At 52.8% G+C, this 13,381-nt stretch overlaps 1 protein-coding gene across 4 annotated transcripts in view; it reads right to left on the bottom strand.

Moving 5' to 3' along the window:
• FSTL4 (follistatin like 4) overlaps positions 1-13,381 on the bottom strand; it is a 399,058-nt gene that overhangs the window by 196,738 nt on the left and 188,939 nt on the right. For all 4 annotated transcript variants that reach the window (XM_070517384.1, XM_070517383.1, XM_014856745.3 and 1 more), the window contains exon 4: positions 7,514-7,762. In XM_070517384.1, the coding sequence (XP_070373485.1) occupies positions 7,514-7,762 (249 nt within the window). The remainder of the gene's footprint in view (positions 1-7,513; positions 7,763-13,381) is intronic.

Here is a 13,381-nt window from a genome sequence, read left to right as displayed (position 1 = left end):
AGCATTCCTCTAAAAAGTGAACGGAACATCTCCAGTGACCTAGGGATAGAAAGATAAATCACATTTCCCCACTCGTCGGGACACCCAGTACAGTGGGAAGATAGGCCAGCTGACGAGAAGTTATAACAGAAGGAGGTCCCTGCTCTGGGCACAAGTTCTGACAGCAGGCACCTTGGTCAGCTTGGGGCTCACCCAGGAAAGACCCTCGGCCCTGTGGATTTATCTCAGACAAAGAATGAACCCAGAGGTGCTTGGCCATGAGCTCCGGGACAGGTCATCTCTTCCAGCCCCTGGAACACCCCTCCCAGCTCCTGGGGTGGTGGTGAAGAGGGCGGTCCCCTTCACCAGGCCATCCCTTGGTGGGCATGGTGGAATAATTAAAGATAATATAGCACAGTGGCTAAGAGTCTGGGCTTCCAATGGCTGACAAGGTCCTACATGGGTGATCACCCCTCTGACTCACACTCAGACCTCTCTCCTTTTCTTCACTCTGCTCCAACAACCCTGGCCTCCTTATTGATCCTCACACATGCCAGGCTAACTCTCACCTCAGGGCCTTTGCACTTGCTGTTCCTTCTGCTGGGACGTTCTTCCCCCAGATATGCAAATACCTTGCTCCCTAACCTCCCAGCCTCTTGAAGGTCTTTGCTCAAAAGCCACTCCTCATATTAGAAGCTCTTACTATCCCCATCCCTTGCTTTATTCCTTTCCATGGCACCTGTCACCACCTAACACACTTTACCTCTTGTTCACTGCCTGTCTCCCCCACAGACTATATGTTCCAGGAGGGCAGGAATCCTGTCCATTTTGCATACTGCTGTATCCCTAGCACCCAAGATAGACCTGACTCATAGAAGGTATGTGTTTGCCGGATGAATGGAGGGTTCAAGCAAGGGAGTACCAAGGTCAAAGTCACCTCTTGGAAAGCTCACTCATAAAGCCATAAGGAAGTTGGGTTTGAAGAAGCGTCTGACTGGGAGCTGGGAGGATAGCTAGGGGTTCACAGAGGTCATCCAGACAAGAGATGATGGCAGGATGGATGCCTGTGGTAGTAGAAGAGGTAGAGAAGAGGAGCCAGAATCAACAAATGCTAAGGAAGCAAACTTGGCAGGGTCTTGGCGTGGGGCTTCAGCTTCGAGGAGGAAGCAAGGAAAACCCTAGCCTCCTGGGATGTGGGAGGCTGCTGCTGTCACTGAGACAGACACTGAGTGAGGAAGAAAGAATGACAGGGGCAGAGGGAGCAGGGAGATGGCGAGTTCATTTGGGACACACTGAATTTGAGGTACTGTGGGCCTTTGGGGGAGGGTCCTGGCAGGCAGCTGGAGACGTGGAGGAGAGGTCAGAGATGAAGATGCAGTTGGGTGTAATTTGCACAGGAGGCATGGCTGGAACCATGAGAGGGGGTGGAACGGAAAGAGAAGAGAGCTGAGGAGAGCCCCTTAGGGAACCCCCGTGTGAAAGCTTCTAGAGAAGGAGGGGCCTGTGAAGTCAGAGGAGCTCGGCTGCAGGAAGAGTGACAGAGGCCACCGTGGGAGGTATGCAGAATGACCAGGCCTGGAAAGTGCCACCTAGACTTGGCATTTAGAAGGATATGGTGATCTTAACGCAGACAGGAGCAGCCACAGACCCTGGTGGGCAGAGTGTGGGGAGCTGTAGAAGTGGAGGCAGCCAGAGCAGGTGATGCTTTGGGTGTGGTGCCTGGGAGAGCAGGGAAGGGGAGAGGTGAAATGGTACCCAGGGGGATGCTGGGACAAAGCCATCTCTTTTGGCTTTAGGATGAGAGAGCCTGAGCCTGTCAGTGGCTGAAGTGACCAAGGATCATAGAGGAGGAGGAGCTGGAGATAAGATGGAGGAGGTGCCAGGAAAGAACAAGAAATACCCTGGGGGCCTCGGAGGCTTTGGTTAGTTTCCATAAGCAAAATCAATGCAGTGCAAGACTTTCTCAGCTCAATAACTTATTAGCAATTTTTAATTACTGGATGTAATTAATTCATCCGAAGTACAGCGGTTCTGTGAAGCACACCATACGTGCTGCACTGATAACATTCTTGCACATTTGCAGGGTGCTCACATCAAGACATTTTCTTGCATAAAACCTAGAGGAAATAGCCAAAGAACACACATTTTTGTTTTAAATCGTGTTTCTTGATCCTAGAAACAGATAACTATAAATGGGATGACTGAGCTCGAGGGCTGCTGCACCAGGGGGGCTGTTGGTGAACCCCAGCTGTTCACACTGATGATGACAGAACCTATGTGGGAGGCTGCAGGACAAGAGACAGTCCCTGAAGATTCCCACTGGTCCTCGAGGTCTTGGGGGTGTCTCTGGCTAAAGCAGCCCGCACATGATGGCTCAGAGAGTGGGGGTGCTGGGGACCTGTCAATTCCACGAGGTCAGGTCTGGCATCGTGATCACACTGGTATCCTCAGGTCCTGCACAGCCTTGGTACCCAGAGAACATTCAATAATGTCCGAGAAGCTGGGCGGCTCAGAGGAAAATGGTCACAGACTCTGCTATGGAGGTCAAAGTGAAGGCCCGGAAGGAGGCTGGGTGCAGAGGCATTACTTTGCAAGGGCTGGGGGAGCAGCAGTGGCCTCTGGACAGAATGTGGGTGGGGCCAGGAGTGGAAGGACAATTGGAAGACACTGGAAACAGGAAAGGGGGTTTGGAGAGAAAGTGGAGGCTAGCACCGGAAGCCAGCCCAGGCTGAAGGAGGGCTCGTCCCAGAGGCTCTGCTGTTTTGTCCCAGGCTCTTCCTGGTTACATATTCCTTCCATGGAGGGGAGAGAGTGGTCTAGTGTTCTGACGTCCGTAGGCCCTGTGACTTTAGGGTGACTGAGCCAGCTCTCTTGGAGAAGCCCTGAGCTGGGCTTCTTGCTGACCTGCAGAGCTGAGAGGCCCCGCCCAGCAGTAACCAGGCCCTTCCCACTGACCATGGCTCCTGCGCCCTCCTTCCCCGCCAGGACATCTCCTGGGAGAAAGGATAAAGCCATTGCATCCGTGGTGAACACGCTTCGCTGGACAAACAGCCCCAAAGCTATGGGTGCTTTTGAAGGGAGGGCTGCAGGGGCAGAGCCTGTGTGACCTGGGGCCGGTACTAGCCCTCTCTGGGCCTCAGGGTCCCTGTCTGGGAAACTGGAAAGTTGGACTAGCTTATCTGACACTCTATGGCTTGAGTTCCAATTGTCTAGCTTGGCACACAGGCTTCCTCAGCTCGCTCTTCTGTACTTGTCTGCGTTTATCCACAGGGCACCCCTCCCCATGCTCCAGGCTCTGCATGTTAGTTCCTTGCTCTTCCCTGAGTCTGCAGGTGCTTCACGCCTGCTCCTGAGGACGTCCTCGCTCACCTGTGCAGATGCACCTCCAACGTCTCTTCTCTAGACCCTTCCCTAGATACTCCCCCTCTCACCTCCCAGAGCTGAGTCTGCGGCTGAGGCTGGGCTCACTCAGCTGGGGATGCAGGCAGCTTTCCCGGGCAGGGCAGAACACACTTGCAGAAGCGTGGCCGTGCCCTGGAGGTGGGGGCTTAATTTATGTTTCTAAAGCAACTAGACTCAAAGTAATGTTGACAACAAAATAACAATAAGAGGAAAAAAAGCCGAGTCTCTTTGACAGTAAGATCTCTCTGCTCTGTTAACTTGCAACAAAAGATTGGGTTTTTATTCCTGTGTTTAGTAATCAAAGTTTGGTTTATCAATAAAATAAAAATTAAAAATGGATTGTTAGTAAGCCTATTAAAAAATTAAAAAATTTTATTTTGGCCAAAAATGGAAATTATTTCCTCAGATTTCCTGAGCCTGGGAACTTCCCTCTGAAGCCCCCAAGGGCACCTACAAACTGCGTGCAGGATGAGGAAGCTGAAGGTCCATTTAAAACGAAACCCCTAACAGGCTCCTTTCCTCCCTAATTTCAAGGTTTGTTTGGAAAACTGCCCAACGATGACACTGTATCATCTGAGATACCACCACCCTGGTGTGGAGGGTGACTGCTGAAAGGCAAGCTTGGCTTCTCAAACAGCGCGGCAGATAAAGTGTGAATTCAAAACCGAGTCAGAAAAATAATTTTAAAAGTGCCAACTAGTACACAAATAGGGACGCATGTCATAAGATAACTTTTAAAACACAAACTCTATAAGAAGTTCAAGTTACAGAGAATTCCACCCGCTATTTTGGTACTCTCTGGTGGTATTTGGTGCTGAGGATAAATGTGACTCTAATTTTGCCCAGGAAGAAAGAGATACAACAGCCCACATCCCTCTGTCTGCTTGATCGTCAGCACAAGAGACTGCACGGGACTTGGGGAGAGCTGGTCTCAAAGCTGCAGACTCGAGCTGAAGCAATGCTTTTGAGTTCTGTTTTGATTTCCTCACATGCTAATGATCCCTAAATGATGTTATATTTCATTCCACATTCACAAGGAACCCCATTGCCATGGCAACTGGAATGTGATAGCAGAAGTTTTCTTGTAACTGGGGCTCAGAATGCCGCCTCTCCTCCTTTGTGGAGTGGCAAGGGCTGTGTCCCCACGCAGTGCTCAGGAGGAACCTCCCCCACAAGGGTGCGGGGACTCGGCCAGCAAAATCCACCTTGTCTTCCCTCTGCTCTACACACACTGGCCCCATAAGAATTGTCCTAATAGTGACTTCTGGGGACAGATAAAGCCCCAGAGAACAAAGTCATAACTTTACCTTTGTAAAGTCTGATAGGGAAGGAGAAGGGAACATGGACGATTTTATAATTTTTGTTTGTATGGAAAAAAGGTGTTTTTAAGTTTCCCGTATCAATAACTTTCTGGAAATTTGGGATAAAAGACAAATTGTCATCAGTGGAACTCAAGGTGGCATTATTCTGCCGCCGTCTTGGGCTAGGGACTGAAGGATGTTGTCCTTTACACCCTCCTTTCTTCCAAGACCCCTCCCCGCAGCCCTCTGTCAATCCGTTTCCTCCTGCTCCCTGTTGGAGCAGCCTCCTTAGGGCTGGCCTCCTTTCCATCCCGTTAAGGCCCCTGCGACCAGCGAACATGTCATTCCTGTTTGCTGGGCACTCCCTATGGGAATGCTAGAGAGGAGAGGCAGGCCAGCCCTCCCGCCCGCCAGGGACTGAAGCTGACCCTGAGCATGAAGCAGTGAAGCCTTCTGCATGGGGTCCAGACCCACAGGGCCAGGTCTGCAGGAGGAGGAGAGCTGGATCCAGGTAGGCATCTCTAGGACAGCAGTAGGACCTGACTCTCAGCGCCGTCCTCACCCACACTCCATCTACCAGCAAGCTACCTGGGACCAGACCTGCTAGGCAGAGCCCTTGTTCCCACCTCTGCATTCCCTTCAGTTTGTGCACCTCTCTGCTCTAAGCCTGAGGCCACGTTGAATTAGAGCAAATGATGACAACCAGGTGTCATTAATAACCAACATTTGTAGTGTGCCAAGCACATGCTAAGTGGTTTCTGTGCAGCATCTCATTTACTTCTCTCCACAGAGCAGGTAGGTATAGCCGATAGCCCCATTTTACAGCTGAAGAAAAGGCCCAGAGAAGTGGAGTGATGCACCCAAGGCCACACAGCTGGGAAGTGGCAGAGCCAGGCTGCAACCCCAGGTCTCCCCAGGAGCTTGCAGGTACTTCTCTCCTCCAGGAGAGCAGCAATGCCACACCGAGCGGGTGGGAATTCACAACATCTGTGAAAAACTCAATGAATCAGAAGGATTCGGTGGATAAATTCAATCAGCATGAAGCAGAACCGAGCCCTCATCTGCTTGCCCCCACCCCTATCCTCTCTAGCTCTCCCCACCTCATCCCTCACCGCGGCAGGTTTTGTGGTGGTTGTCTGTTCCCTTGCATGAAATGAGAAATGCTGTTTGAATAACCGATGGGGAGGGAGGCTGTGCACACTCTGATGCAGAAATAAAAACCTTTAGAAAGATGCAATTTGGAGGATATTGGAAACTGGAGAACAGAACATCAGTCTATAAAATTCAACACGGCCAATAAAGCTGGAGCAACTGGTCAAGCATTTTAGTGCTCACGGTGCTGGGAATCGGCAGGCGTGCAGCTGGGCAGTGCCTTCAGACCAGGGACATTTTTCCTGGGCTCATTTTGGCCTCATTTCCATAATGTGCTTCATGATTTCTGAAGCACCTCCACATTAGTGTCATAAGTGCAGCCATGAAAGTGTCCAAGACTATTTCCATCACAGGATAAACTTGACCTTCCAAAGCCCCACCTGCTCTGGGACCCCACTGCCATGGTCTGTGGGCGAGGGTGGGAAAGTGGCTCTTTATAGGGTGCAGTTGGCATGGGTAGAGGCTGTAGGAGTCCAACACACCTGTGCTCCACCAGTGAGAATGCCCAACATCCCGGCCGTACCATCCTGGGCCTGGAGCCTGTTGGAGTGAGGCTGGAGCTCTGCCCTCCCCTCTGGGCGCCCAGGCCCCCCACAGCTCGGACCACTTGGAAGCCCTACTCTGTCAGCCCTGCAGGCACTTGGTGGGCTCCATCCCAAGTCTTCTCTTCCTTTCCCTGCCCTACCCCAAAGCAGGTCTCTGGCCTCATACAACCTCAGGTGGGCTCTCCTACCTCCAAAGTCCCCCAGCTCAGGTGAAGTGGGCCTGCTCCCCTCTCTCCACATGCTGCTTCTGGCTTTTCATATTTCCTAATTTATTGATGTGTGGCCAGTTGGTTTCAGCATCACAACTATCTCTACAGGCTGTGGCATGTAGCATTCACGGGGCCGCATCAACACAGGAATTTGGATTCTAACACTCACATCTTCAAGTAGTTGTGAGCCGCTGAGCATCTACTTGGTGCAAGGCACTGTGTCAGGTGCTGAGAATGAAATAGCACGTGAAGAGCTGAAGGCCCGTCCCTGAGGCTCCCACCGGCCGGTGGGAGCTGACATGCCCTTCTCCTCTGACTCAACCCCAGCACGGAGCATGAACCCTTTCTCCCCAACTCCAAGGACATGTTCTAAAGTCCACGCAGGGCCTTCCTTGTCTTGCTCAGAGGTAATCTGGACAGGCATGGAGGGTCTGAACCGTCAGCGACCGCTCCAGGACAGAGTTTGAGTGCCTGCCATGCTGGGAACCACTGTGCTGGTATCCATCCGGCCACATTCTATACATATCATGGCCTCCTGATTCATGCAACTCCGTCCCTAGGGCTAAATGTGGTCCCTGTCACCAGCTTGCAAGGGCCTATCCTGCAGGAGAGACCTGGGCAACCCCTTGTGATCTGGTTCCTGCTGGACAGGTGTTCTGCACCAGCCAGGGCTTGGCTGGGCCTGCCTGGATTCCGCCCTCCAAGGGCCTCCTCTAAGGGCGGGGAGCCTCTGGAGGTGGACACAAACAGAACACGCATCGTGGAAATGCCACTGCTGCCGTTTTGTTAAGGCTCCAGGCTTCCTCTTTCTCTACTGCCTTTACACAGTTAACCTGCAGACTCAGCACCCAGGTCATTTGTCAAATGGCATTCGAAGATCCAACACAAAACCCAAAAGCATAGGGGCAAGAAGCTGTCTCCCTACCTTTAAGGAAACAGTCCTTGCTGTGGACGATGACGATCTTCTTCTCCAGCAGGCACGCAGCACGGTGGAGCTCACAGTGGTTTTCATAAAACCTCCCATCGGAGCCGCACACGGGCACGTAGCTGGGCCTGCACGCCTCCAGGCACCGGCATTCGGGCTCCCCCGTCTCCCTGCTGAGCACACACCTGCTCCCACGGCTGCAGAACTTCTTTCCGCAGGAGGTTGGCAGCCCACTGTGGCCGGAAAGCCCTGCCAGGCACACAAACACAGAGGGTCAGCTGCAAGTCCTTGAGTGCAGGAGTCACACGCTTCCTTGAGCAGAGGCTCCACTCGCCTATGAAGCTGAAGCCTGGGGGGCTCAGAGTGCCCAGTGGAGTCCCTGCCCCTCCAACAGGAGGTGAGTGTGGGTGCTAGAGCAGGGCCCTGCTGTGTGGAGCTCAGGTTCATGGCTAGCTCACCCTGCCCATCCTGGGAGGGAGGAGGAAACAGGGAGGCCATATGGAAGTGGCAAACCGCCAAGGGACCCTGTCGGCTGCGAGAAGGGTGTTCCAAGAGTCAGAAGGCTTGGGCCAAGGCTCCCCTAACCACGCCACAGGAGTGTCTGCACACCTCTGGGCGAGATTGACGTGAGGAGGAGTTTTGTGCAGGGGTGGGAGCAGGGTAAGGGGGCCAAGGTGTGGTTCTGGGAGACTTAGAGAGCCACCCTGAGGAATTTCGTCTGATATGTTAGGAACTGGGGAGCCATCATGGAGTTTAGGGAGTAAGTGGAGTAAGGAGAAAGCAGTACTCTATGTGTTCCGGAGGGGAGCTGCCAAGGCAGGAAGGCCACAGGTTTACCCTTTCCTTTGGGGAGAATATGGCTCTCCAGGACACACGTCATCCACAGTGGCACCTGCAGCCTTTCTCCACAGTCCAACGTTTTCTAGCACAAAGCTGCAGCCATGGGCAAGAAGGCTGAGACCCTGGAAATGGCAGCTGCCATGTTACTTCTGGTCTCATACCTGCCATGTTGCTGAGTGTCCGCTGCACCCAACACATTACATGACCTCAGGCCATGGTGCCCAGAGCGGGCAGGGCAGCTGGTAGAGTGACTTATTGCTGAAAGGGCACACTTCACTGAAAGGCCATGCGAGCATCTATAACCAACATAACACTCTATCACAGGGGTCCAGAAAGTTGGGTGATTGCCATGCAGCATTAGTGGCAACAGAAAGGAAGTTCAGAATTATAAAAGGACACCAAAATACAAATCATTAAAACACGAATGTAGATTTTACAGCCATTCAAGTCTTTGCTTTTAAGTTTTAATTAAATAGTCTTCAAAATACTCAGGAAGACAGAATGGCCCTGGCACTCAAGACCGAACTCTCAGCCCCAGCTCCTATCCCATGGGATTAAAATGTCTAAGGAAAAAAAAACCCTTCCTTTGCTTGTTTTTGGTTAAGTCTGCTTTTCATCATTATAGATTTGAAAGGAAAAAAAAATCAGTTATTGGTAGATTAACTGCTTGGTTCAATAACTCATTTAAATTCCTCCAGCCTTGACAAGCTAAGAAATATTGACTTTTTCTTGAATCATAATAAACTGGAAGGTCAGAATACCTCTGAGCAGTGTAAAAGTACAGATCCTAAGTGGGCGTGTGACTCTCTTTTATCCACTTTGCTAATTGTTCGCATGTCACGGTAAAGGCTCGGTGGCATTCATTGGTCCCAGTGCACATCTTCCTGACAGGTGGAGGGAGCCAAAGGCACCTGGCGGTGGGAGGCTCTGGGCTGGAGGCCCTCCACCCGTGGTGTTTATGGCTGCTTTGCCACAGAGTGTGTTTGATTAGCATGACTCTCCTGGGTGGTTGGAAAATGGGTTACCCTGGAAAGCGCTGGCGGCTACTAGAAGAAACTAATACAGCTCTAACAATATCAGCTTTTGTTTCTTTCCCAAGACAGAGCCAGGACACAAAGCACTGCCATCACATCATGGTTCTAATAAACATCCACACACGATGGGAAGGGCACCCACTAGCCACCCCATTTTGAAGAAGCAGCCCGAGTTTCCGAGCCTCTGGTCTCAGTTCCTGCCTCTAGCACTTTGGCTCTGCTGTGCTGCCCACCCAGACTGCCCTCTCCTTCTGCCTGAGCCAGCTCCAACTTGCCCTCAGGCTCCATTTCCTCCATGAAGTGGTCACTGCCAGCTCACTTCTGAGCACCTCTCTGAATCTCCCTCCCTGAGCATCTGCCCCAGTCTCTGCCCAACTGTCTGGTCTCAGGAAGCCCTGCAGGTGGGGGGCCTTTGTCCTCATGTAGCCCCCGCACACTAAGGCTTTAAGAAACACAACAGTTTTAAAAGCTGATCTCCTTAATTCTGATTTGGTGCTGCTTACGAAAGCCCAGGTTAGAGACTGGGATGGGGAGGGTCACGGGGGCCCTGCATGCAGTGACCTCTTGAGGGGTGCATCTCCCCTTGCCTTCTCCAAGGGGGCATTTGGGAAGCGGGAAGGATGCAGGCTTGAAGGAGAGACAGATGTCCATGGAGGTGGGCCTTCTGGGGTTAAAGAGGACTGGAATCTGGAGCGGCAGAGCAGGAAGGGGCTTCAGAGGCCACGAGTCCAGCCTCAGCAGTCAAAGTGAAGCCAGCTCCCTGTGGATGCGGGGAGAGCCCCCTCTACCTGGCTCCTCCTTTGAAGCGCCCGGGGGCCCAGATTGCAGTGGACGCCTCTGAAGACAGTGTCCTGCGCTGTGCCTCCAATGCCCACGCTTGATTAGCTTGCAGGTGTGACTGAGGCCTTCCCCACGGGCTGTACTCGAGGGCTCAGTGTTAAGAAAACACTCGTGCCAGCCTGTGCTCATTGAAGTTGTCCAGAACACTCAGGTTCTCTCCGACACAGAAATCGGCTGTCAGCAAATATTTGATCGCTAATTATTTGCAATTAAGACAAAAGTAGCTTTCAAGCCCTGAGGCTGCCCTTCCCAGTCTGTAGACAGCAAGCCTCGCGACAGCTGAGAAGGCCTTGCACAGGGGCGGGCCTGGAATCCGGGGCCCGGCCGCAGAGACACCGACTGACCGGAGGTTTCCTCATTAAACAAGCCCCTTGTCACCACTTCCTCCTTGTTATTAAAACAGAATGGATTCCCCACTCCTGGCAGGACGGTGATCAAGCAGTAATGGGAAAGGTAACCGAGTGAAGCCGCCAGCAACTGCCGACAGTGTTTATGAGGATGACCACGAGGCACTGAAAAGAGAGAATGGGCTTAATTCATAGCCACAAAGCGAGTCGCTGGCCCAGGTTAGAAACTGATCATCTTACCAAACAAGCTGCTTTTCAACGCTAATTAAATTTACTGAATACGGTCAGGAATGGGAACTGTTACATGAAAGTTATGGCCGCAGGAGAAACAAGTCCTCTTGTACAGTGGGTGCTAGAGACTCCCCCTGCGATTCAGAGGAGGATTCCTGATGGGGAGTCACAGATGGGGCTGCTGTCACCTCGGAGAGCAGGTGAAGGTGTGCAGGCTGGCAGGGGCAGGGGGCAAGCCCGCGTGATCCCAGCGGAGGGGTCAGGCAGAGACCTGGACAGAGGAAGGGGGTCCTTCTTCACTGACCGGAACAGGAAGCCACTGCCTGCTCCACGGAGCACACACAACTGGTTCTTTTGCTTCCAAACTCTGACTCAGTCTCTGTAACTGGCTCAGGGATGGGGCCCTGAATGGCCCCTGAGGAGAAACCCATTAGCTTTCTACCCCAGTCAGCTAACGGCCACAGGCATGTTTGCGAAGGGCAGCCTTTTTGAGAACTTGTCCTCGGCTCGACTGCCAAGAGAACCCCCACCCCCTTGCACGGCCTCGGATGTCTCCACTGCAGGTCGCAGTCCGGCCTCCTGCAGGCCTCAGTGCTCCAGCAAAGGACAGGCTGAAATCCCCACTACCTCACCCACCCGGCCATGAAGCCACTGTGAGATGACAGCTTGGCTCTAAGGTGGCCGCACACTCTGCAGGGCCCCAAATGTGCCAAGAAGAGTGAGACATGGATGCAGAAGGCACGCACAGTGCCAAGAACCAGCCGCCCTGTGCACCGACGGCCTCACTGCCGCCTGCTGTGATGCCCAGCCTGGAATGGCAGTGGTCTCCAGCTTCTGCGGACAGAAGGTACTTGCACAGGAACCAAGTGCCCTTCTGTTGGCAGACACAGCCCTTTAAACATGGATTACATGTTTACTTTCTGTGTAACAATACCAACTCACCAGGGAGCTGCAGCCCGTACCATGGGTCATGTTTTTTAAAGACCTGGAGCTGAGGACTTGCCTCTGGAAGAGTGGTGTGTGTACAGAGGTGTACAGATGTGTGGGGTGTGCCATCCAGGAGCTGGAGGTAACAGTTCCAGTACTTCCCCTACCATCCCAAGAAAACTTATACTCTCAGACATGCCCAAGGTGGTCCGGAGACAAAGTGTCTGGTCAACTTTGACTCCCTCATTGCAGAGACCACCCCAAGTACCTTGTATGTGGCTGCAGAATTCGGGTTTGTGTGAGAGCCATGCAGAGACCCAGCTCTGCAGGCTGCGCAGTTTCTACACACGCCACGGGTGTAACAATGGGCACTTCAGGAGTGCCTGTCTGCCTGCTCTCCATCCACCTGTTCATTCAGTGACTAGTCACAGAGCCCCTCCTATGTGACAGAATTTATTCTAGGTGCTGGGAACACAAAGCAGACTAGGATACTGTCCTCAAAGTACTTCCGTTGCAGTGGAGGAAGATATACAAGAGTGAAGAGGCAAACAAAGACGAAGGTGGGATGTGGGAAATGCTGGGAAGGCCATAAACAGGGAGCTGCACTGACTTGAATCTGGAAGTCAGGGGGGCCTTCCTGAGGGGGTGAGATGTGACCTGAGACCTGAAGGTGAGGAGGCAGAGCCCCAGGGCAGGGGAGAGTGCAGCAGCCTGGGGAGCCCAGTGTGCAGAGCTAGGGGCCTGGCACAGGAAGAGGCCTGGCTCGCAAAGCCCAGCTTCCAGGCAGACCTCCCCAGGCAGACCCAGTCTGCAGGGAGCTCTGACTGCAGAGGCAACGCTGCCGCCTTGCCCCACTGTACCCCTGGGAAAGTGGCGTGACTCTGGTTCTCCAGAAGCCTTTGTCAGCCCCTGGGAACTGAGTGTCAGAGGGAGGTCCCATCACCCCAAGCTCCACTCCTGGCTGAAAGGGCCCCGTCCTCAAATATGCCCTTAGGCCAGAAGGCTCTTGGCACCTCCCAGCCTGCTGGTGGGGAAGAGATTAACCCTCCTGGGCTGTTACCACTGGCCACCTTGGTGGGAACCTCTACACCTTCTGGGGGCCCTGAGTGCTGGGTCCACCTCTGCCCTGTAGAGTCTCATTCACACTCAAGTATCGAGAAGAGACTTGGTAATTCCTCCCAGGGAGAGGTGCATTTCTAGTACCCAGCCAACAGAGGGCAATGCTTACAGAACTGCTATTTACTGAGGCATGCCAAGGGCCAGGTACCATGCTAACACAGAACACATGAGCTCATCTAATCCTTATCACATCCTATGAAGTAGACACACGGGCCTCACTCTCAATGCATTTGTAGCATGTGTATATGCCCATTTTACAGATTAGGAAATACGAGTCAAGAGGTGATTTGCCTATGGCCAGACAGCAGGCAGGTTGTAGGTGGCAGAGCCTAGATTTAAATCAGTCTCTCCCCACATCCCTCAGACTTGGGATCAACTGCTCACCCAGGGATACGGTCACTGCCTCAAGGAACTCATGCCGGGATGGTCCAGCTGTCCATTGTTGGAGCTTCTCCAACATCAGGATCCTCCAAACATCAGCACACCTGGCCTGTAGGATCTCCACTGCTCACACACCTTGAGAACACACA

This window comes from Equus asinus, chromosome 9 (genome assembly GCF_041296235.1).
Source record: "Equus asinus isolate D_3611 breed Donkey chromosome 9, EquAss-T2T_v2, whole genome shotgun sequence".
NCBI classification, from domain to species: domain Eukaryota; kingdom Metazoa; phylum Chordata; class Mammalia; order Perissodactyla; family Equidae; genus Equus; species Equus asinus.
The sequence above is the reverse complement of the archived record's forward strand: the minus strand, read 5'-3'. Positions and strand labels throughout refer to the sequence as shown.